Source organism: Ambystoma mexicanum, chromosome 14 (genome assembly GCF_040938575.1).
Source record: "Ambystoma mexicanum isolate Mex_15411 chromosome 14, UKY_AmexF1_1, whole genome shotgun sequence".
Taxonomy (NCBI): Eukaryota; Metazoa; Chordata; class Amphibia; order Caudata; family Ambystomatidae; genus Ambystoma; species Ambystoma mexicanum.
Genome location: NC_090940.1, coordinates 9,848,099 through 9,875,880, shown reverse-complemented (window position 1 = coordinate 9,875,880; position 27,782 = coordinate 9,848,099). Strand labels below are relative to the sequence as shown.

Below are 27,782 nucleotides of genomic sequence, written 5' to 3'. Positions count from 1 at the left end.
ATTGTTCTGCCTGGCCTTTATCAAAGACATCAGCATGATCAGCGTATTCGCATGGTATGATATTGTCGCATTGATGTACAACGCTGATAGCAGAATCCTCCACCACAGAGGCCAATATGTGTTGATTATCTGACACCTCCTGACTGGTAAAGCAATGTTCGTTGCAATGAGTCGAAGGATATTGGAGCGATCCCGAAACCCAGTCAACAGTAGGATTGTGAAGGGTTAACCATGCAAGACCAAGTATGATCTCGTACTGCGGAGCAGCAATAACATCGAAGACGATTTCTTCTGAATGGTTATTTGATAACGTCATCCGAACAGGTACCGTCTCCTGGGTTACCATACCAGAAGTTAACACAGATCCGTCCACGGTATTCACCGTTTCAGGTTTTTTCTTGTTTACTAGGGGTAAGGAACGGTTCTTGGCATAGGTGATGTCTATATAATTGCTGGTGGCGCCAGAATCAACCATGGCCTTGGAAACCACTTCTCGCTCATCACAATGTAACGTCACCTGTACTATTACAGGTGCATGTTTAGGAATGGTACTGGAGTCCGATGAAACACTCGACATAGGGACTCCTGCTAATGTCGAGTTTTGGCGTTTCCCGCACGCTTGACGGGTTTTTTAGGACATGTTGCCAATAAATGCTCGGAAGAACCACAATACATACATAAGTGGTTTTTTCTTCGGTTCTCCCGTTCTGTATTGGACAATCGGCCTCTCACGGCGCCTATTTGCATGGGTTCAGGGTCGTTAGAGATGACTGCTGGTGTCTCTGACCGCCCCGAGACTGGCATGAAGGGCTTTTTCTCTCCCTTTCGAGCATTCCTTCGGGCGTCGATTTGTAGAACCAAATCAAGCAGCTCTGGGAAACCCGTAGGAACCACAGGAACAGTAGATAAGGCGTCTTTCAGTTCTTCAGAAAGACCCTTGTAAAAAACAGCCGTTTTCTTGCTGTCAGGCCATTGGGTTTCCGCCGTCAGTTGATTGAACCGGGCGACGTAAGACATAAGGGGTTGGCTGCCTTGTTGTAGGTTAAGCAACTCCAAATCTGTGGCTTGAGTAGAGTAACGCATGTCAAAGACTTTACTCATAGCAGTCAAGAGATCGTCACAATCGTACAACAAAGGGCTATTAGTTTCCAACAAAGGGTTAGCCCAAGCAGCAGCCGTGCCCCCTAAATGGGAAAGCACGAAGGCTGCTTTTGTGGTTAGGTCAGGAAAAGACGTAGGACGGCAAAGGAAATGGAGCCGGCACTGGTTTACAAAGGTTCTGTAGGTTTTGGGATCACCCGTGAACCTTTCTGGAGGGGCCAAGGGAAACTGAGTGGGCATAACCACGTTAATAGTCTCCTGTGGGGGTGCCGTAGTCCCAGATCCGGATGCGGTAGCCATCGGCGCTTGAGTTCCCTGAGGACTACCATGTAGGGCGTCTTGCATAACGTCCATACGGTGCCGTAACATGTCCTGTGCAGTAACCATTTCGTTTCTCAAATCGTGGATCAACTGTGTCAAAACAGTTAAAGGATCCGTACCCTCCATGGCTTCTGATTCTGTCAGAATGCACCAAAGTATCAACCGAAAAGGATACAATATTCAAAAGGATACAGGAGGTAGGGTCTTCCGGATCCCTGTTCACCCGACTTGATAGTCGTGAAGTCAACAAAGACCTTCCAAATGATACAACCCTCTGGCTGATAAAACAGGCAGAGCGATGGATCACTGGAAAGGGCGTGGGTAAGGTATAGTAATCCAGCCTAGGACAAATTAAAGTATCATGAATAACTGCTCCAACCTGAGTATGATGAGTTAGATAATGACAGGAATGATCACACTGACCTGTATCTCTGGGTAGAACAATCCAGAAGTCTCTTGATGGATTTGAAATGAAGAACAAAACGACAGGGAAGGGAAAATTAGTAAGGGAGACTTATCCCGGACGGAACGAGGCTCACGCTAGATACGGGTTGAATTCACCACAGGATAGCGTCCCAAGTTCAGTTCAAAGTCACTTCCAATAATCCTTGAAAGGCTTCCTTCCCACTTAGGGATCAATCCTTCTGTTAATTCCACAGATGCAGGAGTTAGAAGAAAATAGTGTTTGAAGACAACGTGAGCGTGTGGATTTACACGCGGGCAGGAATCGCGCAGCCTGGGCCAGCCGCGTGTGAAGACAACGTGCGCGTGTGGATTTACACGCGGGCAGGGTTCGCGCAGCCTTGGCCAGCCGCACTTGAAGACGAAGAGCGCGTGTGGATTTTACACGCGGGCAGGATTCACGCAGCCTGGGCCAGCCGCACTTGAAGACGAAGAGCGCGTGTGGATGTTACACGCGGGCAGGATTTACGCAGCCTTGGCCAGCCGCGTATGAAGACAAAGAGCGCGTGTGGACTTTACACGCGGGCAGGATTCACGCAGCCTGGGCCGGCCGCACTTGAAGACGAAGAGCGCGTGTGGATGTTACACGCGGGCAGGTTTTACGCAGCCTTGGCCAGCCGCGTATGAAGACAAAGAGCGCGTGTGGACTTTACACGCGGGCAGGATTTACGCAGCCTGGGCCGGCCGCACTTGAAGATGAAGAGCGCGTGTGGATGTTACACGCGGGCAGGTTTTACGCAGCCTTGGCCAGCCGCGTATGAAGACAAAGAGCGCGTGTGGATTTTACACGCGGGCAGGATTCACGCAGTCTTGGGCCGGCCGCACTTGAAGACGAAGAGCGCGTGTGGATGTTACACGCGGGCAGGTTTTACGCAGCCTTGGCCAGCCGCGTATGAAGACAAAGAGCGCGTGTGGACTTTACACGCGGGCAGGATTTACGCAGCCTGGGCCGGCCGCACTTGAAGATGAAGAGCGCGTGTGGAATAGCACGCGAAGGGATAGCTCCAGGAATCAGCGTGTGGCGGAACACACGCTATCGAAGGCCCAAAAGTAGCTGTAGGAATATACCAGGATGTAGATCAGAGGTTCAGCTACACGACGCCAATAGAGACGATCAGAAGCAGCGAGTGAAGTTTCTACGCTGCTTAAATACGTGATACCGTAGTTCACGTGACGAAGCAAAAGTCACGTGAAGTTAGCGACGTGAAAAGTGTAAACGTCGTTTTCCCGGTAACGTATCGAATAGCCTCCATTTGGAGTAGAACGGTCTAGCTGTTCTACGAGCGTAGCGTCCAGCATGCATGACAGGTGGAGAGCATACTGTTGCTCTTTGCTTGGCTTGGGTCTCATAATAGGATTCGTTACATAGAGATTCCATTGGGTTTGGGAGGGGTGCGGGGGGTATTGGGTTGGTCTTTCTTTGCTTCTTCACATTGGTGTCCTTTTTCTGTTTCAGAGGGTGTGGGTTTGTTTCTTTTTTGCAGCTTTTTATGGCTTTTTTCCCTAGATCTCTTGTATTTCTGGTCATGTCTTCCGCTAGGGGATCTCGGCTTTTGGTTTCTTCCTGGAATGTCAATGGGATGAACAATCCTGTCAAACGACAGAAGATTCTGAACAGCTTAATGGATATGCAATGTGATGTTTATTTTTTATAGGAAACTCACCTTTTGTTGGAGGATATTGGGGTGTTGCACAAGAAATGGTTGGGTGATGATGTTGCTTCTCGCTATTCCTCTAAGAGCAAGGGCGTTGCGATTCCGATAAGTAAGGGTTCACCTATTAGGGTTCTGAAATCTAGATGTGATCAGGAAGGTAGGGTTATGGCTCTCCCGGTGGAAATTCAAGGTGCACATCACGTGTTGTGAAATGTTTATGCCCCCTCAGTGGACAATGGTTCTTTCTTTGGGAATGCATCACAGTTCATACTCAGTTTGAATTCCCCCAATGTCATTCTTGGGGGTGATTTCAACCTGGTTGTTGATCCTTTAGTGGACTGTACTGGACGTAAAACCATTCAGAGAAAAGATGCACATTTTTGCTCATTTCGAACAATGGTTGGGGATTTTGATCTGAAGGATTGTTGGAGATTGCAACACCCCGACTCCAAGGAGTTTACATTTTTCTCTGGGTCTCGCAATTCTTACTCAAGGATAGATATGTTTTTTACGGCAGGTAGGGGGACTGCAAATCTTTTGAGAAGTCGGATAGGTTACATTGCGGTCACGGACCATGCACCCATATTCCTGAGTCGGTCTTTGGGTTGTGGATGCTGTAGGACCTTTCAATGGAGGATGAACACCTCAATTCTTCATGACAAGACTATTTTGGACAAAATCAGAACGGTAGCTGAATGCTTTGCAGGAGAGAATTGTTCCGATGAGATCAGTAAAAGTGTTACTTGGGAGGCGTTCAAATGTACGATGAGGGGTATTGCTTTGGGATTGTTGTGTGGCAGGAGGAAGAGGCTGGCGAAGACTCAGTTGGAGGCTGAGACGCATATTGCTGAAGTGATGAATGGTTTGGTGCGCGATTCTAATGACGCAGATATGAAGAGAGAATTGAAGAAATTGAAAAAGGGCTTGAATGACATTCTGAGTACTAGAGCTGAGAAGGATTTGTATAGAATCAAGTGTGCCTACCTTGAGAAGGGGGAAAAGTGTGACAGATGGCTTGCTTACATGTTGCGGCAACAGGCTTCGGAGGGGGGGGATCTGTTGTTCGAGGGGGCACTGTCCCGTCCCCCTCGTCGAGTTTTGGCTGGTGGCAGTGGATACTACTTTTTATATTGGACCGCAAATATATTCCTATGGGTTTCTTCCCATTGTTCGAGGCTAACACTTTTCCCCCCTTAGTCTCTAACATACCGCCGGTTTATTTGTCTTAAATAAATCCACCGGTTGGTATTTTCTGCCAGAACTCGGTTTTTAAAATGGCGTATGTGTTCGCCTCTGTAACACCGAAACCAAAGGTTGAGCCCTTTGTTCCACTTTTGGCAGGCTTCTGTACAGAAGCCCTCCAGAGTGGTGCCATTCTGTCTGGGTACCACACGGGGTGTGGGAGGGGGTTTAGGCACCCTGGACTGAGTTGCCTTGCCAACTCAAGTCGCACTCTTGTGTGATTGGCCCGAGTGGTGAGCCGCCCCGCTCACCACTTAGCATGTTTGATTGACAGCTAGGCTGAATGAATGGGGGTTTTCTGCATAAAAGCACGACTTTTGGGACTGGATCTTCAGAAGTTGCCACAGGACCTTAGAAACAGACGAGGGTAAAGCTGGGTAAAGCTGAGCCTACCTGCAACGACGACACCTCCGGTGGAGCCCTGCTGAACCGACTCACCACTTCCCAACGACAGAGGCGATCTCCCCGCTGGAGAGTCTTCTTCCCCTGACTGGTGGGAACAACCAGTCCCTTGCTTTTTCTTCGCTTCCAGTGGTCGAATTTCCCGTGCTGAGCACCCCGGCAACCGGATAGCCACTGACCACTGTAGCGCGACCAAAAGGTGGTGCCTTGTGATTGAGCACTCTGCGGCTGGTCTCTTCCCTGGTGGTGCAACGATCTTCAACTTTCCTCGACGACGAGATCATCTCATCTTCTGCCAAAGCCCCGACTTGCATCCACCACCAGGAACAACTGCCCCCGCCGGAGCCGTCTCTTCACTCTCAAGGTACTGTGTCCGCCTGGCTTCCCTTGTGACGGTTAGCGTGAGGTGTCTTGAATCCTTACCTTTCCATTGGGTCGCGTCCAGACATTCTTAACTTTTTGTTCTAAACTGGTCCAACCTCTCTGTGACACTTTGCTCCAAAGACTTGTGATACTTTGGGGACATACAGCCTTGCCTCTCTCCGAGTGGGCCTGGCCTCTGAACTTTGTGATTTACAGTCGACCCTGCCTTGCTCGCCTTGCATTTGTTGCGTAAAAGTGTTAGTACTGAGTTGGTTTCATACCCTGCCTTTTTCTCTCCCTTTCTAACGAATACTAGAGTGCCATCTAGGTTAAAGCATTCACCTCTGTCTGCAAATAAGTGGTGCCATTGAACCTAGACTTGTCGAAATATTGTTATGGGATTGATATATACTTATAGTAACTGTGATTGAAGTTGTTTGCCATATTAGTGCCAGTGTGTTTTCCATAGATGTGTTTTTAAATAAATAATTATATATCTTTTCACCTAAGCTCTGTTCCGTGTCTGCTTGTTCTACTGTGTAAATTGCCCTATCTTGTATACCCCAAATACGGCCCAACTCTTCTTGAGGGAAGTCTGACTGCTCAGCCACAGCTACCAAGTGAATCTGTGTGGTACAGACTGCTACCAAGTGGGTTTACTGCCAAACACCTGTAGTCTTAAATCTTTTGCAGTGGTCCCAGAGGGAACTGCACAGGTTTCTGCCTAACACGGAGGCGAGATCTTTGGGTCCTCTTGCACCGCGGGCTCTACTTACGACAGTTAGCAAACGTGGTAAGAGATCTCCTTTCACTGAATTTTTTAGAGATGTTTGGATGAACTCTCATGATATCTGTGGCTCGATTGCTTTGAAATCACCTCGACATCGATTTGACTGAATAAACAGATTACAGTGGGCGGCCGACCTATATTTTGGCCGGAATGGTTTGTTGGTGGAGTTCATTGGATTGGCGATGTCTACAGAGATGGGAAGTGGGTTGATTTTGATGTGTTGTGCACGAATTTCAGTTTTAAAACCTTTCAGTAGCAGATTACAGGAAATTAAAGAGATGCATTGGTGAGATTGATGGGAATGATTCTGTGAGTGTGGAGTTTTTTGTGGTGGACTGTCAGCCTGTTGCGAGTAAAGTTTATCGCCGGATTATTGCTCACTACAAAGAAAACATTGGTCTGCTGGATGAATGCAGTAGAGGGCTGGGTTGCGAAATCACAGCGGATTCGTGGCTTGAGATGTGTGTAAATGTTACGCTTTACTCTATCAATTTGTGTGAGCGTTCTAGGCAAATTAAAATTCTCAACCGGGTTTATTGGTCCCCCGGAAAGACTCAAAGGCAGAGGTATGTCCGATTCAGATGTATGTTGGTGTTGTGATGTGGAGACTGGCACTCTTGAACATTTACTGTGGGATTGTGTCCGGGTCAGAGGTTTTTGGCAGGAGGTTTGTACTATATGTCTACAGGTCTTGGATTGCAGTATTGACTTGGATTTCAAGACGATGGTTTGGGGCAGTGGTGTCTTACTTGAGGATTTGTCCATATCTGAGAGAAAGTCCTTGTTTAGGAGTGCGTCAATCGCCAAGAAACTGATCTTGAGAGGCTGCAAATAACGAGTTCCGCCTGACTCAGAATTTTGGGTTGGTGAGATGGTCTCTTTGGCGGCTGTTGAAAAGTTGATTTATAGAAAGCAGGGGAAAATACACTTACATGCTAAGGTCTGGGAGGTGTTTTTGAACATGCATTAATGTTTTTTTAAATGCATTATTCTTTTTTTTTCAATTAGTATCAGTATTCTTTGGATGTAATGTTTGTTTACAATATTTTCAACTGATTTGTTTGCTACTTATGTGTTCTTGTATTGCGATATATCAAAGAATTAAAAAAAAAGAGACGTGAGTGGAGCAGTGGGCATTCTAGGAACCTAATTAGAAATTTCCAGAGCACACCAGTTTATACAGGGAGAGTTGATCAGATTAAGAAACGCTGCATGTTGAGAACCAAACAAGCAAAGCATCACATGCACAACACAAGTGAGAAAGGATACAACAGGGGAAAATGCAATATCAGGAATTGCAAAGTGGCCCAATTATAAAAGAATTGATACACGTTGGCAACGCTGCACACTAGGAACTGAACATCCCAAAGCTTAACATTTTTTTTTAAAAAAAAAAGTGTGGAATGCTGCATTCTGGGATCCAAGAGGGAAAATAAATCTCATTGCATTATAGAATGGATCCAAGCTTGAAATGCTCCATTCTGAGAAACAAAATGAATGAGAAGGTTTTTACAAGTCACAGAAAGATGACTGACTGTAAAGCCACTAACTGGTTAACTTTCACACGTCTCCCTGGTCACCTCTCAATATCTTTGTGTGTAAATTATATATCCTTTTCGTGTTGGTTAGAGATACTACTTATCTGACTGGACTTATACTAAACCGAGCTACTAGGTACTATCCTAGACATCTCTTGACAATGTTTCAAACTACATCTATGATTTAATGTTTTGAAAGTTTGTATGAATAATTGAATTATATGCAAAATACTAAGTTGTACCCTTCTCTACTTTTTTCTAGAAATCGAATTATGAATTGTGAAATATGTTTTTGCCCCTGAAGAAGAGTTTATACTCGAAACGCGTCGGGCACAGAGATATTGTACAATAAATATCATGTTTGTTGTCTATACAAATTTTGTGAGCTTGTTATTCATTGTGACTGCTCCACCTATTTGTCTATTGAACTGTGTGTTATGAAATTTAGTAAAACAAAAAAACAGGAAAGTTATTGATCTGCATTGCAGATATCTGACAGTGTGCAGGGGACGGGAGTTCCTAAATTCTTTAGGAACCACCACTTTTTGTCTGCCATTTTCCCAACATAGTTGCCCAGGTTGAGTCTTTTCTCCCCTGCACCTCAAATTATCTCTAATTCTATAAAGGTTACTCTAAAATACCCTAATACTCTTTTGTTAAATCATAGGTGTGCCCCGTGTTTTTGCTCATCACCTCTCAATATCTACCAGTTCGGCAAGAGAGAACCACATCGTGGGGTCTGAGCTAGGGAGTCTGCATTGGCTCTGCTAGCACAGTCCTTCCCATGACGGGATCATGCCTCAAGTTCCCACAGATCATCAACGCTCACAGGAAGATTTAAAAGCAGCCGGCCTTCTCTGCACAGCTTCAGAAAAGAACACTTTGTGAGCCACTAGATCCTGTTGGTTGTGCTACATTACATGTCCGCCATCCATGAACACCCCATTAAGCCCCTCCTATTCTATTTGTTTTCTATATTTTGCGCCAACACACCTGTGAGCCTCAGGGAGCTCACATAACTTACAGGAAACAATGAAGGTGGAGCACAAAAATGTGTGGCTTTAAGATTTTAGTCACCTTCCTTTTCAAGCAAAAAAATTCAGGTATTTTTTAAACTGTGCAACTGAGGGACGCTGCCTGGTGGACTGCAGAAGCGCATTGCAAATATTGGGTGCCCAAAAGTTAAAGCAAGATCCTCCAAACCTTTTTAGCAGATAGCATAGCTGCACCAGAAGATCCTCCTTGTTAGATCTCAAGGTGCACCTGACTGGTGTTCTTCTAACCCGTGTACGGAGATCGGGCGCTGCATCACCAGCCAGGCACTTATAGACCACACTTGAGGCTTTGAAGTGAATTCTATGTCAGATGGGGAGCCAGTGCAGCCCTTGTCGGGCACGAGTAATGTGTTCTCTGCGCTTCAGGCCATAAACGGCTGCAACTGCCCCATTCCGAATAACTTGGAGGTTTGTTACATTTCCTTGTGATGTTCCCACCAACAGACTATTGCAATGATCCAACTTTGTATTAATTGTGGCTGTTGCAATTAGAGCTCTATTTTTCGCCGATAGATCTGGGCATATCTGCCAGAGGAGCTGCATTATAGAAGCACAGCTCGAGCTCAAATGGGAGACATGTTTTTTAATGTTAATTTTGGATCAAAAAATACCTGACATTTTTACATAATCAGAAACCCGAATCGCAATATCCTCAATCACGAAGACCCAATATTGTGGGTTGAGTTTTTTCAATTTGGCATCTGTGCCCAAGATCACCATCTGTTTTTGATCACTTAGGACAAGGAAATTCATTGCCATCCACGTTTTAATGGCGGCAAATCCTGTCATATGATCCAGATAGTTCTGTGTTGATTTGGGCGTCATCCGTATAATTTGCTAATTTTACATCCAGACCATCAAGGAGATCCAACAAAGGTTTGGAGTAGACGTTATACAACAATGGTGACAGGTAGGAACCCTGCGGGACACCACAGCGGAGTTGAGCTTGCTGTGATAGAGTTCTCTTTTGCCTTCCTTGGTCCAAGAAAGGATTTAAACCATTTTGCGGCTAGCCCCGAGCAGCAACCTACATTGATCAACCTGTCCGCCAACAACCCGTGATTCACCAGATCAAAGGCGGCAGACAAGTCAAGCGACAACAGCATTGATAGGCCACCTCGAACTACAATGTCGGCTTTACATGATTTTAGATCCTTAAGCACAGTCTCAGTCCCGTGCTTTTAACAGAAACCAGATTGTCCCTTGGCAAGATTCCCTTCTCTTCAACAAAGGTCTCATAATGACTACAAGCAACCTAGTCTATAACTTTCAGCAAATAGGGAACGTTTGCCATAGGCCCGTAGTTGACAGGATCATTAGGATCTAAATTATCCTTTTTTAGTAGGGGGAGATCCATGACTCTCTAATATATTCTGGAACTGACCCTTCCTGGAAGGACCAATTACTGAATGTCATAACCAAAAGGAACAATACTAGTCAAGTATTCTTTGAAATAGGTGGCAGGAAAGACATCTCCTTTACAGCAAGTGGGTTTCATTTTGGCCACAATTTCTGAGATTGCCATCTGAAATTTGATGAAATCCAAAAAGGTGCCTGCACCGGTAAGTAATTCCTCGCTAGAGGCCTTAGGCTTGAGTTTGGGACCTCCTGCCTTAGTAGAACAGTCTATGATGCCCACCTGATGTGGATTTATTTTTTGAATAAAACCATTGTGAATTTTTTGGCACCATGACTTATCACTAATCACGTGGGTATCAGTGAAAATCTGCTAATTCTGTGGCATGACACCAGAGAACTGGTGTTAAATAGCATTTCAAAATAGGAAATGTGACTAGTTGTTGCACGGCTAAAAACCCTAAAGGGTACTACTCTTTATAAGTGAGTAGTCCCCTGCATATTTGTTGCAACTTTTTCATAATCCGTTACTAACTGAGCCTCTTCATTACCAGTCAAGTTGGGGGCTAGGTGGTCCAGCTGCATTAATTTCCATACCAACATGTGCAGAATCACGAGAACGAGCTCCCAGCCTAGCCTTACGGTTCTGCTGTATCTGCAGAATCAACGCACTACGAGACATCGTGCAAACCAGGTTTACCGGGGAGATATAATACAAGGCTGCAGCATACTTCCTTTCGCTTCAGTTTTGAAGCAACACAGGGATTCTACACAGCACAAAACCTCAATGTACACGAACCGGCACAAACCGCTTAGATGCGCCGACGCACTGGACGACGTCATAGAAAGCAGAGGAAACTACAAAGCTGCTGGAGATTGTAGTTTTAGCTAGAGAACGGAAATGGAATAGAACGCCCTGTGGGCTCTTGTACATACCATTGGGTTCATAAGGAAGTCCGTCCAGCCCCAGGACTCCCTCTTTATGAAGTAAGACGGTGGTCCAGAGGATTTCATCTGAAGTGGGTAAGGGAGCCGAACGACCTCGGATGTCTTTATGTAGTTCACAAATCTAGCCCTAAGGAGAGAAAATAAACCATCAGACAAGCTGTGCATGCACTCAGTACAAGAAGAGGGCAAGCCTGGCACCCATGTGGGGAAGCCCGGTGTCCAAGAGAAGGCAAGTCACAGACGCATGCAGCAAGGGGAAAGCTGTACATCAAACACTGTCCCAAACAAGTCACAGTAAGCTTGCATTTACTGGCAACAGGGAGGCAGAGCAGACCATGGGACAGATGGTGTGGTGGTCCCGCCGTTGCAGTTCAGGACATATAATGAATGCAGTGGTCATACTCTCACTATGTGATGGATGCCGAGGTTACACAGGCAGTGTAATAGAAGCACAGCACAGTTACAGCAAAGATTTGGTGTAGAAGATTGGGGTGCACTCTTACATTAGATGCGCGAGTTAGGAGTGTACGCGGAGCGAGAGGTGGCATGAACACTAATCAGCCATCTGGTGCAGGACATGGTGTGCACGAAGACTACACTCACACACCGTGCATGATGTGGGAGGTTTCGGTGGGGTGACTAATGTCACAAGAATACCATGATTACACTTTTGCGGTGAGGGACAGCTGAAGGTCACTTTTCACAAATTACAATGAATGGTTACAGCTCATAGAAGCCACTATATGAAATACAGACTGGGCACTGTCCAGATGCAGACATCCCAGAAAGTGACTCATTCTGATAATTTTGTACATAACTTCTCCAATCGCTGCATGAAGTACAAATCACTACGTTCAAACAAAACGCATGTTAATCATATCAAGAACATGTGTAAATTGACTTTAGGGAAACATTCCAAGTGCCATAACCCCTCTCAAAGGTCACGCTGCTAGAGGTCCAAGGAAGCGGGGGACAGCCTTTGTCACAGATCCAGAATCTGATCAAACTCAGGCCACAGGCATGAGACTTACCTCATTTTTCCTTTTGAGGTGATGTCCACGCGAAGAGGTTCAAATCTGTGTGCTGGGGACACTATCTCAAGCACATAGGACCCAGAGGGGACATCATGCACCACGAAGCTGCCATCAGTCCTTGAAAAGAAACAGGACAGCAGAGTCACTCTCGCAACATGCAGAGAAAGAACTGCAGAGTACAATTCACCACGATGAACACGTACCATATTTCATTATTTCCTAATTCGTGCAAAGGTTAAGGTACATTAAGCTTTGCATTTCTTTGAAAAGGACAGTCGTGGCTGTGCCAGTTCTTACTACGGTGTACAGAACACACAGTAAAGGGGTGGAGGAGACTGGAGAAGGTCATTACACACAGTTCCCTGAGCGGTGCACAGCCATGCCCCACAACATGCTCATCTACATAAAGCAGATCAGCGTCACCTTCTGGTAAAGTTCCCTTTCACAGAGGATGCATTTTTAAAATCATTGCAAATAAACACAGATTGTTACTTTACACAAAGAATAAAACTATTAAAATAGCAACACCACGTCACATTAAAGTGCACATTTTTTTTAAAAAAAGTTCTGTTTTAGCCCCCTGCCCATTTCCTTTTCACAGTTCGCAGTCAAGAAGTAACACCCCCAACAGGTGGTTCGGATCAGGTGGTAAATGGATGGGCCCCCGGTGCCATCACCACCCAATGTGGTCCGGGTATTATGCCATTAACACCCCCAGGTTACCAATCCGGAAACCTGGGGTGCTGACAGTAATGTCTTTTGTTCTTTTGTACAACTGAACGGGAAGCCTTGGGAGTTCCGTTCATTCATACAAAATACTAAACTCAGATGGCCGCCATGGAGCGGGGAGACGGGGCTCCAAGCTAGAACCCCTCTTCCATTTCTATGGCGGCCCGGAAGGAGGGGGGGGGAGGAAACGGTGACTGAGGAGAGGGGAAGATGGCAGGGCCGGGGAGCAGCCATCAGGTTTCTTGGAATGCTGCAGGTTTGGATCGTGAGATTCAGCTCACGATCCGAGCAACCAGATTGGTAATTAATTAGCACCCTGGGGGGAGCCAACAATTCACAACGTTACTGTATTCAGATCGGATCAGTAGGAGGTAAAAGCAGTTCTGGGCATGAGGCGCAACCCAATAAGTAGAAGCTACCCCAGAGGAGCGAGTCACTAATGCACTGTGTGCTGCACACTCCCAGTGAGAAGTTGCTCCTTGCATCTATTTGTTGCAAGCCTACTAGGCTTTAAATAGCGTTGGGATGCACATACAGCATACAAGCACCGGCAAAAGATTCAGACTATGGAAAATCTATTAGCACACAAGAAAGCAGGCATGCAGGTTATAGAGGCTTAGGTAGGCCCAGGTATAGGGCATTGAGTAGCAGTACTGAAATGATAGTTGTAGCAAGAAGTGGTAATGTGTGACAATGGTGGTGCAGACTCTGGGGCCGAGTGAGGAACTACTGAAGCACTGCCATAATGGAAGTGAAGTCTAGCATTTTGTATTCCCTCTTGGAAGGCAGAAGTGTGGCAGAATGAAGGTTTTGACCTTTCCCAAGTCCCAGTAGTGAAGCTGGAAAACAGTGGCATTCATGCCAAATAGGTAACGATTTCATTGTATTCAGTTGCAGGCCCTTGAACCAGGATTGGAAAGCGAACAGCAGAGCGCAGGTACAGCTGCAGCCTTCCCAAAGCACAAATCCGTGGGAGTTAGGTTAGAGGGCTCGATCTGCCAACATGTAGGTTTAGGACACTAGCGGGAGCTGGGAGCCATTTAGCTCCTGCTTGAATCCTAGAAGAGCCTGTTTAGCTCGACACCAAATGCTACCAAGACGACTATAAATAAGCATTAGGACACATTTATGCAACATGTAAAGCATAGGTGACAAAACAGGTTTGCATTTTATGAGGAAGTTAGATTTGTGGCATGCTATGCAATAGCTCCTGGTTCTCCAGTGGTAGCTCCGTCACTTGTTGACGCCGGATAGCCAGGAGCTGGCTTTAGCTCCTGCTTATCCAACCTCAATTTTGGTCCCCGTTAGGATGTGGCCAATCGGATAAGGGACTATAGTGGACTACTAGTATGTTTATCGGTGCTAGCCAATGAAAGTGGTGGGATAGCACTCTATTGTTCACGTGATCTTCAAAAACATGTACTTGCTTTGAACTGAACTCTGTGTCAGTTTGGTTCTATGGGACCTTCCGATACCTTTTCCTTTTTGCATACAAAATAAACCTTTTTTTTCTTGCAAAGCAGTGCACGGAGCCTTTTTCCTTAGATGACTGTTTTTATTGTCTGGAGGTCTTGCCTTACAATAGCTCCCAGCACTTACGATCCCTGCTCTATGTAAACTAATCCTGCAAACTATCAACATTCTATAGCGTAACAAAATGTACCATGTGAATGCAGTGACTTAAAACTAATCCTGCCCTTAACAAGATTGCTGGAAATTATAGAAGCACGTCTGCTACCAATATTTGAAAGTTCTCTGGTAAACGGTGAACTTGGTTGAATAACCAGAGATGGAAAAAAGTTGACAAAGTTATAGTAATGGATGTTACGTGGATGGGTCTAAGGAACTTTGATAAAGATGTGTGGTTAACTTGTGTCAGATTTTAAAGGTTTGTAAAAACCAATAAAATTAAAAAAAAAAAAAAAAAAAAAAAAAAAGAATGCAGCAGTGTATTGCCTGCAGCGTATCAACCAGCAGACTGGGAGGAAATTAAAACCTAGTCTCATCAGCAAAACACACAGTAACCATAACTAGAGGGTCAACCTATAGGTTCACATAAAACCAGGGATGGGGCAGACTCTAGACCCTTATTTTGAAGTCATTGTATTGTAAATGTACATATTCTCTTGGTGAATTAACACATTAATATATAGTATTGCGATGGTTTGCCTTCCTCCACTGTATTCATGATGATGAAATGCTATGCACGTATTCTTATGCAATCCCGGGATTTCAACCGCAAAGGTTCTCGGAAGCCTGGAGACTAGCACAGACCGGAATGTAAGTACACACATTCAGAGCAGCTGTACCCGCCTACCAGTTTATAGCACAAATTCACACCAGAAGGGAACTATGCGAGGTCTCAGACCGTGGGTTGGAGTTTCGGTGGTAACTACATGAGAAGGTGGTGCAATAAATTCAAATACCATTCTTTTTATTTATTTATTATTTTGAAAAAAAAGAAACAATGATTGCATTGAAAGTTGAACGTTGAAGTGCAGAAGAAATGCTGGACGTCACCAATTACCAGCTCATCGCCTTCAGGATTTGCCGCTTCAGCAACCCCACCTCTTCGTAGCCAAACAGCTTTGTATTGTCCAACAGGTCTTCCAAGCGCAGAAACCTGTGGTAGGCCTTTTTTATTAACTTAATGTAAAATAGCGTGTCCCAAGCAGCAGCATTAACACAATGGGCAGGAAACAACCAAGCAACCCAAAGGGCTTCCGGCGCACATTGACATCACATTGAGGTCATCCTGCTGCCCATAGCTGGCATCATTCGAGATAGAAACACTGCTGGGCCGCCCACAGGCAACCTCACAGTGGTGGCTCTGGTGTCCCCAAGAGAAAACAAGGTAAGAATCAACTTAGAAGCCTAAGCCGTTAGACCAAATTAAGAAACTCCAATAGGAATCCCTATTTGGGGACTATACCAAATTCTGACCAGTTATATATAGGTCACCAGGGCAAGAATCAGGCTGAAAGGGAGAGACCATACAATAATGAGGTATGTTTCCTAAGCAATAAATCCAGCACTTAGCAGGCACAACAGACAAGCAGGAAGAGATAGCAAGCATCACAGAGACCACACTAGGACTGCAAGCCTTAGAAGCAGACCTGAAAAGAACCCACAGCCTGCCAAGAACGAAAAGATAGCAAGTATCACAGAGCCCACACTAGGGCTGCAGGCCTTAGAAGCAGACCTGAAAAGAACCCATAGCCTGCCAAGAACGAAAGATATCACAGAGCATCGAGCAGGTGGAGAGGGCAGGAGCCTCCCCCCCCCCCCTCCGACCTCCCGCAGCACCTTTAGGAACTGCTGCCATCGCCACTCCGGTGTAACAAAGTGGACCTCCAGTACTTCAGGTAAGTTACAGGAGATTACTACATCCGGCACAGAGCGGATCATTGCAGCTGATCCAGCATCAGAATACCACTTGGGCCATCTATATTTTGCCACTAGATGCCCACTTCATCTGCCCCTACCACCATCAGAAGCCTCCCCCAGCCCTTGGCCGTTGAAATCAGTTGGCCGCATTCACAGAAAGCAAAACAAAATGCCGGGCGCTGATCGGCACAAAAACGAAGCTTGGATGCCTCTACGTTGCTAAGTAACGTATTCGAATTTTAAGGAAATCACTTCTGCCGGCAGGCGGAGAGCCGGCGGCCACTGAAGGCCAAATAAGGCCCCGTTAGCAACTGGGAGCAACAACCTATTGTACCCAGAGACAACGCTTCATTCATGCATATCGGCACGCGAGTACTATTGCCATAACACTTTGCGCTGCCTAAATTGACTCCCATTTCATCTCATCCATGCTGTCACGCGGCAATGGATCCACATCAGACCACACAACGTGGTGGCATTCTACACCGCTAATCGTACCTGTACCTGGGGATTACTCTCAATAGACTGCACAATTATCATTCTAACTTGCATGTGCTGCTAATACACTGTCTCCGTCTCACCCGAGTTATTGCATCACCTTAGTATCACTGTACTCAGTCGGGCCTACACGTGTCTTCAGCCGACGCACAATACTGTGCAGTAAAAGCATTCACAAGGCTAGTTGTTAACACACCTGCTTTTTGTGCTGTTGCTATCTGGCATTAGCCTTTGCTTGCTGAATTAGCCCGTTGTTCACTCGCCAATGAATGTTGAAACAGCCTAAATTATATTGCATTGCGCGCTTTAATTAGCCCACTGCTCTATCGCTAAACATTCCTCTTAGGAATATCCGAACATTTACTGGCGTTCCTGCTTGAACTAACCTAGACTGTATGCGGTACCACCTTCTCCCACTTAGCATGCGTACCACACTCCTCTACCGTAGCTTGCTAGGCATATTACTTTTCCTCAGCACCGTACTGCTTTTTGCCAGGGTGGATCCAACCAACTGTCCAAACGCCTTGCACCAGGACCAACACTCACAGGCCTAATTCACCACACCACACTTGCACTCACTCTCATCCCCAACTGCAATTCCAGACTCAGACTCAGACCGCGCACTCTACCCATGCTCACTAATGTCATTCCGGCACACGCAACCCTCAGAAACCTCAGACTAGGAACGCACACCAAAGGTGGACTGAACCAGCCTCATCTCAACAGTCACTCCACCATCCACAGTACCTCGTCTCCCAACAAAGACCAAACTCAACCCTGCTAAAACCCAAAAGTCCACATCCAAAACGTCCAACCGGTCACGTCTAAACAAAAATAACCCCACACCACTATATAAATGCACCCTGCTCAATGTCCGCAACAACCTCATCACAAGCCAGGATTTAGATATACTAGCCATCACTGAAACATGAGGGAGCTGGCCCAACCATCACATTAGCCCTACCCCTAAGTTACTCTATCCTCAGACAGGATAGACTAAGATAGGGGGGGAGTAGCCTTGATCTTCAAAGACTCGCTACCTTTTAGGCCCATACCCCACCTATCAGCCAAATTATATACATCTCCCAAAAACACCATAATTATACATGTCATCTACCGGCCTAGAGGTCTCGTTGCAGACTTCCAAGGTCACGTCACCCACTTACTCAGCGGAAAAATAAATTATAAATACACACTAAAACCTTATTCTTAGGCGACCTCACCCTAGGACTCAACGATCCCAATGATAAAGCTGCTACAGCGCTCTCCAAGGACTTCACAGATCTCGGTTTCTCCCAGAAAATGATGACCGCCACCCACTCCAAAGGACGCACCCTTGACTGGGTTGTTGACCACAACTGACTCCACCATCACGTCCAATTCAGCCTACCCATGGACTGACCACAATTGTATACAATTGACCACCCCCTCAGCCTCAAGCACCAAAAACCACCACACAAGCACCTGCTACTCAAGCAAGAAGTTCAAAAAAAAGCTAACCACAGACAACCTTCGTCCATATCTTGACATCCCATGCTTGGCACCTCCTTTCTCACAATACCCAAGCATCCTAGCGGATATATTCAAGGACACTATTATTGACGCAGTCAACACCTGCCCCACTAGAAGAAAAGAAGGAAAAAATGTCCCTCCACTCAAACTCGTGGTTCACGGAAGAGCTCCAAACCTTAGGTAATAATAAACGCCAGGCGCAAAAAAACTGGCGGGCTCACCCCTGTCACACCACTAAAGAAAGCTTCAAAACTATTGCCAAACAATACAAAGACGCCAGTTTCACTACCAAATAAAGTGTATAATCGACTGATATTCGACGCCAACTACCAATCCAAAGTACTCTTTACTATCTTTAATGAACTCACTTCCCTCCTATCTGCACAGATGAGATCATTAAAGACGAAGCATGGTGCTCTAGCATACAAGCTGTAATGCTAAAAAAAAAATAGACCTACTACAAAACAAAACACGAAACCATTACAAAGCCTTAATGAACCAGAGCCAGCCAATACAGACCCTGCCAAGCAGCAAAACCACCAACTTCACTAATTTTGCATTTAAAGACATTACAGAAGAAGGTCATAGACATCCTCAAATACCTCAAACCTTTGCAATGCAAAGGTGATATACGCCCTCCCAGGATCATCAAAGAGTGTGCAGAGCCTATTGCCCCACTCATTACCGCTTTCATCAACGCATCATTTAAATCAGGCATTGTCCCAGACAGCCTTAAGGAGGCGTGGGTGCGCCCCCTCTTAAAAAATAAAAAAAAAAAAAGCCTTCACTAGATCCAACCCAACCCAACAACTACCGGCCAATAACTACCGTCCCGTTTCTGCTCAAAATACTAGTCAAGGCCGCTCATAGCCAGATTCAACATTATTTAGAAACCAATTGCATACTGGGAAAAAGACAGCCAGGATTCCGCATAGGGCATGAACTGAAACCGCCCCGTTAGAGATCTAAAAATCAAATCAAATCACGCAGATCTTAGACAAAGGCAAACCCGCCCCAATCCTCGTATTAGACCTCTCAGCGGCGTTGATCTTGTTGACCACAAAACCCTCACCACACACCTCACGCATGATGCACACTTCTATGACCAAGCAGCTTCCTGGATCGCCGCCTTCCTCGAAGGCAGAGCAATGAAAGTCTTCACCAACACAGCAAATGCAGCCCCCACCATCATTCACTGAGGCGTCCCACAGGGATCTTGTACTTCCCTTATGCTTTACAATCTCTTCACTAAGCCCCCCCATTTGATAAATTGGATGCACTGGGGATCGCATACACTAACTATGCTGACAATACCCAAGTGCTCCTTCCTCTATCTGGTTCATCACCCAACGCTACGCCAAGTCTACTCCACTACTCAAGAATGGATGGTCTCAAATGCCCTATGCCTCAATGGGGACAAGACAGATTAGTATCCTTGGCCAAAAAATCCACGCTAGCTAAACTCGACTCTCTATTCCAACATCGACAACTGCATCATCCCAGTCCTTTCCTCTGAAAACACTAGGTGTCCATATTGATGCTTCACTCTCTATGAATAAGCAAGTCAGCGCTATTGTCTCTGCCTATGCCAATAGCACCAAACTAATCAACGCTATCAAACCGTTCCTAACTAAGGACAACTGTCTATCAATAACCAGAGCCACCATAGGTGCCAAGCTTGATTATTGTAATGCGCTATTAGCTGGCACCTCCTCTAAAAACAGACTCCAAATCACCCAAAACAACTCAGAGCAGCTTTAAGCATACCAAAAAGAGATGACATTTCACAAGCGAGAAAATCTGTTCACTGGCTCCCAGTGAAAGACTGGATCACATTCAAAATTCTTACAACAGCACACACATGCATAGACCTTACAGAACTATCCTACCTCTCAGATACACTATCTAGATAAACCTCATCCAGGCCCACTAGAACTTGCTACTCCAACCAACTCTCCATCCCTCGCATTAACAGAGCCAAAGCAGGAGCGATAGGCTTCTCATATTTAACCTCGAAGCTCTGGAATGCGCTCCCCACTGCCCTCAGAGCTGAAACTTCTCTCCCTGCCTTTCGAAAAAACCTTAAAACTGCTCTTTTCAACAAACCTTTTCTACCCCTCCTTTTTTTGCCTCTTGCTCCTCTTTACTCTCTCAGAAGTACAAAAGGTTCCATTTATATAGCACAACATGTATTACTGTCTGCTTTTCTATGTAACTAAGCTATGCTCATTCAATGTAACAAGAGCCAAAATGCTTTTGGGCTGCTCCGCGCTCTACAAATGTGAATAAATAAATAAAGAGCCCACACTAGGACTGCAAGCCTTCGAAGCAGACCTGAAAAGCACCCACAGCCCGCCAAGAAGGAAAATCTAGCAAGTATCACAGAGCCCACACTAGGGCTGCAGGCCTTAAAAGCTGACCTGAAAAGAAAATATCCTCGATAGCCTGCCAAGAAAGAAATTAAGCCCACATACAAGTTAAAAGTGAAGAGCAGATAGGCAGGTAATTAAAAGGCATAACAAGACATGGAATGGTATGAATATGAATATCCTGTGTGACAAATCACTTAAACAATGTATTTGGTTATTCGTTTCTAGAACTTAGTCCCTCAATATGGTCCTTAAGACCAAAATGCATGGGACATCCTAGGAAAGCCTATGTCTCTGAATAATAAAACACTTTATGAAAAATCATTTAACAACTGTCTAAAATTCTATGTACAATTTTGTCGGAGCAAAATTACAGACTATATGACATGAATGTTGGAAATGTGTGAACCGTCCTCCCAGGCGTCTGGGATATCCCAACCCAGACAACTTCCCTACATAATCGCACCCCACTGTGCAAGTGGGGCTTTTCTGGCAAGAGGAGCAACAAAAAAAATCTGGAATTATAAAACAAGTACTTAGCGCTTCAAAGAATAGAAAATATATAAATATAGTGGTGGCCAATCAAGCATATCTCGCTCAGCATCTTGGAGTAAGACACAGACAACGGGTTCCAAGTAAGCACTTTCATAAACTTAAAATGTCAGGATGGAAAAAAACGCCCATCTTTCCCTATACTATGGTGGGATTTCCCTACCAAACCAAAAGTCAAAGTCCACAAGTTCTACTTAGGAATCTGTGGGCATCCAAAACCTATATGTGCCATCACAACTAACCTTATACAAAGTGTAGGGATGTCGGCAACCAACAAAAGTGTTCAGCATAAGGTTCTGAGCTTTCTTTCAGCCCCTTTCCCCAAGTATAAAGCAGTTCTTGACAAAAATCTTAGGATTGTTTTAAGTTTCAAAGTAATATAGGATTGACCAATACTGTGGGTTCCCTTCCCCCCAGTTCCAAAACACACAATATCCTGAGGCTCTGCCCTAAAGACAGTAAACAGTTCCAATCTCAGGGATCCCTTCCCCAAGCCAATCTCAATGATGTGTTAGTATAATGTCTCACAATGTTCTGAATGTTCTGGGCCTTATTCCATTCCTTTGCATATAACTGGACTTTGCACCATAAAATGAATTGGTTAAAAATGGTAGTTCAGTTACAATCCTCTTTTAAAAGTTCCCTTTTCTGAAAACGCCACTCACTGTGGGTGACAGTGTACATTGTGTTTGTTGGCCGGGTTAAAGTTGCATTTACTTTACAGTTCATTATTCATTGGTTTCCCGGCATTAACACTTAATGGTTATGGGAAAGAAATATAGATGCAAGTTCCATTCACTTTGTGAATTGTCAGACAGTGGATTTAGTTAGATGGAAAAAGCCCCATTCTGTTTATTTTCTTCATAAGTGATGGTTTTCCTTCAGTGCTGTATTCAGAATTGTGCAAATTCATTCTTTGAGTATTGTTTTCTGTTCGGCATTCAAGAATGTTTAAAGACTTCTGGTAAGTCTACTGTCACTTGCAATTCGGTTTGTATTGTAATCGGTCTTTGTAACGTGTCTTGAAAAGGCAAATATTTCAGAGACTTTCAACAACGTGCTTTAGTCTGCACGCGACTAATCTGTATCAAAGTAGTCATGCTAATTGTTTGCTGCTTTACAAGAATTCCACTCGGAGACCTTCGATAACGTGCCACCATTCACTGGACCACTCCGATACAAAATATCCTTGCACATATCTTCAAAGCACTCGCATATCAGGTTTCTGTTTGCATAGAAACTCACTGGGGCTGTGATGAGAGTTCCTGCAGCGCAGATCTCCCGGGCGTATGGTCTTTGCTTCAGTGCTCCACCTCCTGCCCCTCAGGCACTCCTGGGTCGACTTCTGGCCCCAAGAGAACGAGCACATTGAACAATGCAAAAGGGGCAGCCTTCCAGCATGGCTCTCCTTACACGCTTCCTTTGGTTCCACAGAAACCCCAGCTCCCAGGCCGCTCTTCCCTGAACCATAAGCACGCTGCACATGGACAGCTCCTCACTGTTCTTCTTGGCCTCTTTGCTACTGAAATTTCACTGCCATTGCTCCTCACACACCATTCTCTGTCTCACTTATTTGGTGGGGCTTTTTATACAGTACAACGTTTTTACGCCAGCCTTTTCCTCATGGAGTTTTTTTGCCGCATGTTTTTGGCTGAAAAAAAATACATACATAATTAAAAACAATTGAAAAATATGGGGGGTTGGGAGGGAACTAGATAACAGGGAAGGGGGTTTGGGGTGGAATCCCCCAAATATATAGATTGAGCAGTTTTTTATCGTCTGAAAATATTCTGCAAATATCTGCCAAAAAAAGAAGAAAAAAAAAGGAGGGGATGTAGGAACATAGAACCTTTTATACACCTGCAGCCCTGTAACACCTTGCAGGTGCAAGCTCCCAAATAGCCCTGCCAGACCATCATTAAGGGGACATGCCTGCCCTCTACTGCTCTCTGCAGGCCTTTTCTTCGCCCTTGTAACAAAGTGGTGAAAGTAACTAGTCTACACTGTTCGGAGTTGTTTCTTTCTTGTCTCAGTACTTTTTTAAGTCATGTATGAAGAATTTAAGGAAATGGGTTTGCAATACCCCATGAAGACAAGGAAATGGTTGGTGATTATTAGGAAAAGGAGGGAGTACCAAGTCTCCCCAAAGGGTATCCCACTTATTCTCCTCCTAGGTTTTCAATGTGTGTCTTTTCTCCTGACATTGTGTTCAAAGGGGATGGGAGAACAATATCCTATAAAAGCTTCTGGGACTAGGGTTTCATCAAGGAGTGGCAAGGGAAAATATTGCGTCTCAACAAGACTTTTCCTTCCCTCTCCCCAAGTTCCTCCACCCAGGTGATACTCCCTGGCTTCTCCACCCGCAGGGTCAGGATTCAAAAGCAATAGCCTTTCCCTGTCCATCTGCACAGAGGATCCAGGGGTGGAAGATTTGATGACGCGCTCAGGTTTCTTACACATTTAGGTACAGGGAAGCCTCTTGATGCTTGTGGATGTTTCTCCCATTTACCCATTTGCCAGGTCTAAGCATTTGAATGAAGATTTCCTAGAATAACTTTTAGAAAAGTTATAATTGTATTGAAGACACAAAGGCAAGCATTATGCTTTTCTTTCTTTAACATAGTTTTAGCCCTTGCCTGTCTGTACTGTAGCCACTGAACATGGGACCTCCAATGGCCAATCCTCATCAAACTGGTCCCTTAAAAGCATGCAGTCCTTTTTCAACACTGCGAAACTCAAGCCATTCTGCATTCCCCTCGCACAGAAATAAATTTGTAAGTCTAGGCACAGCGGCAACGTCCTAGGCCCCTCGGCTGGGCTTATCAGATGAACCTGCCAGACAAAAATACGTATCAGCGGGAGAAGACAACCTCCACATCATAGCATCAAGAGAGCAACAGCGAAGGGAAAATTCAAGCATCACAAACAAACCCAAAACCCCATATACTGTCCCATGCATCTCCCGCTAGGCACAGCGAACATGCAGGTGAATTTATCAACCGGGTGGGATAATGCTCACCTCAGTGTCATAGAATCAAGACTTTTCTAAAGGTTATTCTGGAAAATCTTCATTCTAGGTCGAGACTAGTGGCGAGCATTATGCTCGTTTAAAGCTTACCCACCACTAAAGTTGCTGGTTGCTCGACCGGTTTCAGGTCAAATTCTTTACAAACTGACTCCCCTGCCCAGTCGGCCATCCCCATGATGTCCTCCAGTCTGACCTCCAGCTGGAAGCCTTTGGAGGCCATAGCTCCCCTAACAGAGCGAGTCCCCAACTGGACAGTATCCATACTAGCTTGCGCAAGGGTCAATCACACCCAGCATGCCAGCAAAGGGGCACAACTGCCTTGTGAGGCTTGCACAGAGCAATCAACAACTGACCACGCCTATCTGCATGGGGGACTGTCATTTCCTTGTAGGCCTTCAGACACCTTGCCACGCATAGCTTTGGCAGCTCCCTGAAAGCCAAGTATGTGATCACTCTCTAGTGTTACACTTTGTCCACCTGGAAACGTGAAACACAATCCCATCCGGAGAGTACATGCAGCCCACTAGATCCAACGCCCTCACATCCGATACTCTACTGCAAATTACGAGGCATAGCAACGTTGTAGGTTTGCCAGAGAGGGCGGTACGGGACAGTTCCAAATTGGGCAGCCATGAAGGAAATAGAGTCAGAACTGTGTTAACGACCCACAGTGTCATAGCAGGCTGGGGCGGAGGCGCCAACCGGATGACCTTGAGCATCCTAAACACCAGCTGGTGCTCCCTGACCTGAGAGCCGTCCACCAGGTGGTGCCCCACCAAGATCGCTGAACAATAAGCATTCACCATCATGTAGGCCAAACCCCATTCTGACAGCCTAGCAAGGAAGTTTAAGATTTCCACTATAGGTGCTGAAACCAGACGGAGACCCCGTTCCACGAACCAGCACGCCCAGGCTCCCCATGAGTTGACGCACCGCTTGGTGTTTGCGGGAGTCCAGCTCTCCTTGAAGCGCACTGCCTTGCACGAGATTCCTAGGACTCTCCATCTCGACCAGAAATCCTCCAGGCTACCAGGGTCAGCGATACGCTCTAGAGGGGATGCTGCGCAAGGTCCAAACTGGGGCTATGAGAATTTCAGCAGGGTACTCGCAACCATAGTGTGAGGGGACAGGCATAAGACACCCCCTTGCCCTACAATTGCAGGAAAGCATCTGCAACGGCTGGTTCCGGCCTCCACATGAAAATGACTGGCAGCTGGGCGTTGAGCCGTGAGGCAAACGGGTCTATGCGACCCCACATGCGCTGCAAACAAAGGAAGACCTGCTTGCCTGCACAGCTTCCAATCGCTGAAGTCAGACAGGTACCTGAAATGCCAGTCCTCCACTTCATTCGCTAGCCCCATTAGTTACTTTGCGGTCACCAAAATCTGGTGATGGCTGAAGTGCCAAGAGTCCTTGGCTTACTCCGCCAGTGGCCTCGATGTGATGCCACCCAGATGATTGATGTAGCCGACTGCTGATACATTGTCCATTTTGAGCAGTATAAAGCAGCTCATTCTGTCTTGGCAAAAGAACAAAATGCTAAAGAATCCGCCGGGAGATACAGGCAGTTGGTGCACAGCTCCATCGCGGTGCACGATTGCTGCGTGACCAGGGCCACGCTCTGTGACATAATGATAATGTTGTCCAGGTATGTGATCGACCTCATTTCCCTCTCCCGGACAGAAGCTACCACTGGCCTTATCAGTTTGGTGAAAGCCCAGAGCACTGATGAGAGCCCGAATGGCAAGCTTGAGCACTCCCAGTCGAGCCCAAACCAGGTGAACCACAGAAACTTTGCATGTTTTGGGCAAATGGGTACTGCCAAATAAGCATCCTTGAGGTTGAGGCGGGCCGGACAGTCTTGTTATGTGGATGCTCTCCATCTTGAAGTGACTATATAGGGCACAGTCATGCAGGGCTTTCATATTTATAACCAGGCAAACTTTCTCCTTCCTTCTGACTAGGAAGATGAAGTTGAAAAAGCCTGCCTGGCCTATCCACTAACAGATTGTGCTTTTTTCCTCCAGACTGCACACTTCTGTGTCCAACGCTGCCCTGTCCATGGATGACATAACTATGGGGCACGGGTGCTGGGTATGCGAAGAAGTTGATGCGATAGCCCCTTGCAATGTTCTGGCCCCAAGCATCTCCTGATAAGGAGCGCGCTTGCGCAAATCGCACGGTCCTGCCTCCTACCAGCACATGCAGTGCTGATGCTACGCAGCTGAGACCCACCTGTGGTCTGTGATGCTGGCCGTCGTGCTGGTCTTCTCCAGCTGCGGCCCCCTAGCTCTTCCTCCGGAGGTAAAGAAAGTTTCCAACCCGTCCTGCCAATAGCCTGACGACACACAGAACTGCTGGGACATTCTGCCCAATGCAAAGTGGGCAGAAGAGTGGCCCCTGCCTCTTCTGGCCATAGAGAAAACCTTAGTGGAGAATACTCTTTTCATAGAGGCTCGAGCCTTATCAAGAGCTGTGAAGGTGCCAACGAATATGCCCATTTGTTTACAAAGGGGTCGCCGAGCAAGCACCCTTGGGCAGCTAGCCCCGATTCCGCTGTGGGCAGCTTCGGATCAATCTTCATCAGGATCCCTTTCAGTTTCCCCTGCCCATCTCCATGGTCTCTTCAGATAGATATGGGATCGTAGCGAACGGCCCAGTGAGGTCCAGGACTTTAACCTGGCAGGACCCCCATGCCAGATCTATTGCTTTCTTGGGCCTTCATTGTTCTTACCTAGAAAAGGTAATCATCCTGGCATCTAGTTCCAGAGTAAGCACCACTTTCCTCTCTTATCGCTGGCCGTGGGCATTACACTCTGAGCTTAGCTCAAACCTTCATCTAGTGGCTTGTGTTCATTTATTTTTTGATTTTATTATGTGGTTTAGTTGTAATACAACATTCAAATATATATGTTTTTATCATTCGTTTACACATTTTTAAACAATAAAATGAACATTTTTCGATCAGATCTGATACATACCAATTATTCCAATCTTGAAAAGCTGTCTTCAACCATTACATTAATCCAGTCCCACATTTACTGACTTAAAATGAGATATACTCGAGGGTGCTGTTGAGCTGCTAAGCAAGATGGCCGCTTAGGTGGAGAGCTCCTGCCAGACAAAATCCGTTGATGCAATAACTCGCCTGTACCTGTGGTCGTTTAAACTAGAGCTGAGGGCTGCTGGCTACTTGGTGAACCTGGGGACCTAATCACGTCCCGAATCGGGGTCGGGCTCCTGAGATCGGATCTCCTGAGGCTGCTGCGCGCCGGAGGCCTGCTGTGGGGGAGGGCTGAGTGGAACTCCTCCCGTGCTGTGCTGGGCTCAAGCTGCGGTGGGCTGGAGTGCTACTGCCTGTTCTCGTCGCTTTTCTTGTGGCGGTCCTGCTGGACGAGTGTTTGCTCCGACCCTGTTGGAGCTGTCCGTGCTCCAGGTGT

The 27,782-nt window shown here is 46.0% G+C and overlaps 1 protein-coding gene and 1 long non-coding RNA gene across 2 annotated transcripts in view; both read right to left on the bottom strand.

Moving 5' to 3' along the window:
• EMC7 (ER membrane protein complex subunit 7) overlaps nucleotides 1-27,782 on the bottom strand; it is an 85,186-nt gene that overhangs the window by 45,072 nt on the left and 12,332 nt on the right. The window contains exons 2-3 of the mRNA XM_069638403.1: nucleotides 12,265-12,384; nucleotides 11,222-11,360 (exon numbers count right to left, since the gene is read on the bottom strand). Of these exons, the coding sequence (XP_069494504.1) occupies nucleotides 11,222-11,360; nucleotides 12,265-12,384 (259 nt within the window). The remainder of the gene's footprint in view (nucleotides 1-11,221; nucleotides 11,361-12,264; nucleotides 12,385-27,782) is intronic.
• On the bottom strand, nucleotides 15,414-27,155 carry LOC138527342 (uncharacterized). Its single transcript, XR_011283903.1, has 3 exons — nucleotides 24,754-27,155; nucleotides 16,384-24,589; nucleotides 15,414-16,326 (listed from the first exon to the last, which is right to left on the bottom strand). It is a non-coding gene; the product is annotated as an uncharacterized lncRNA (long non-coding RNA).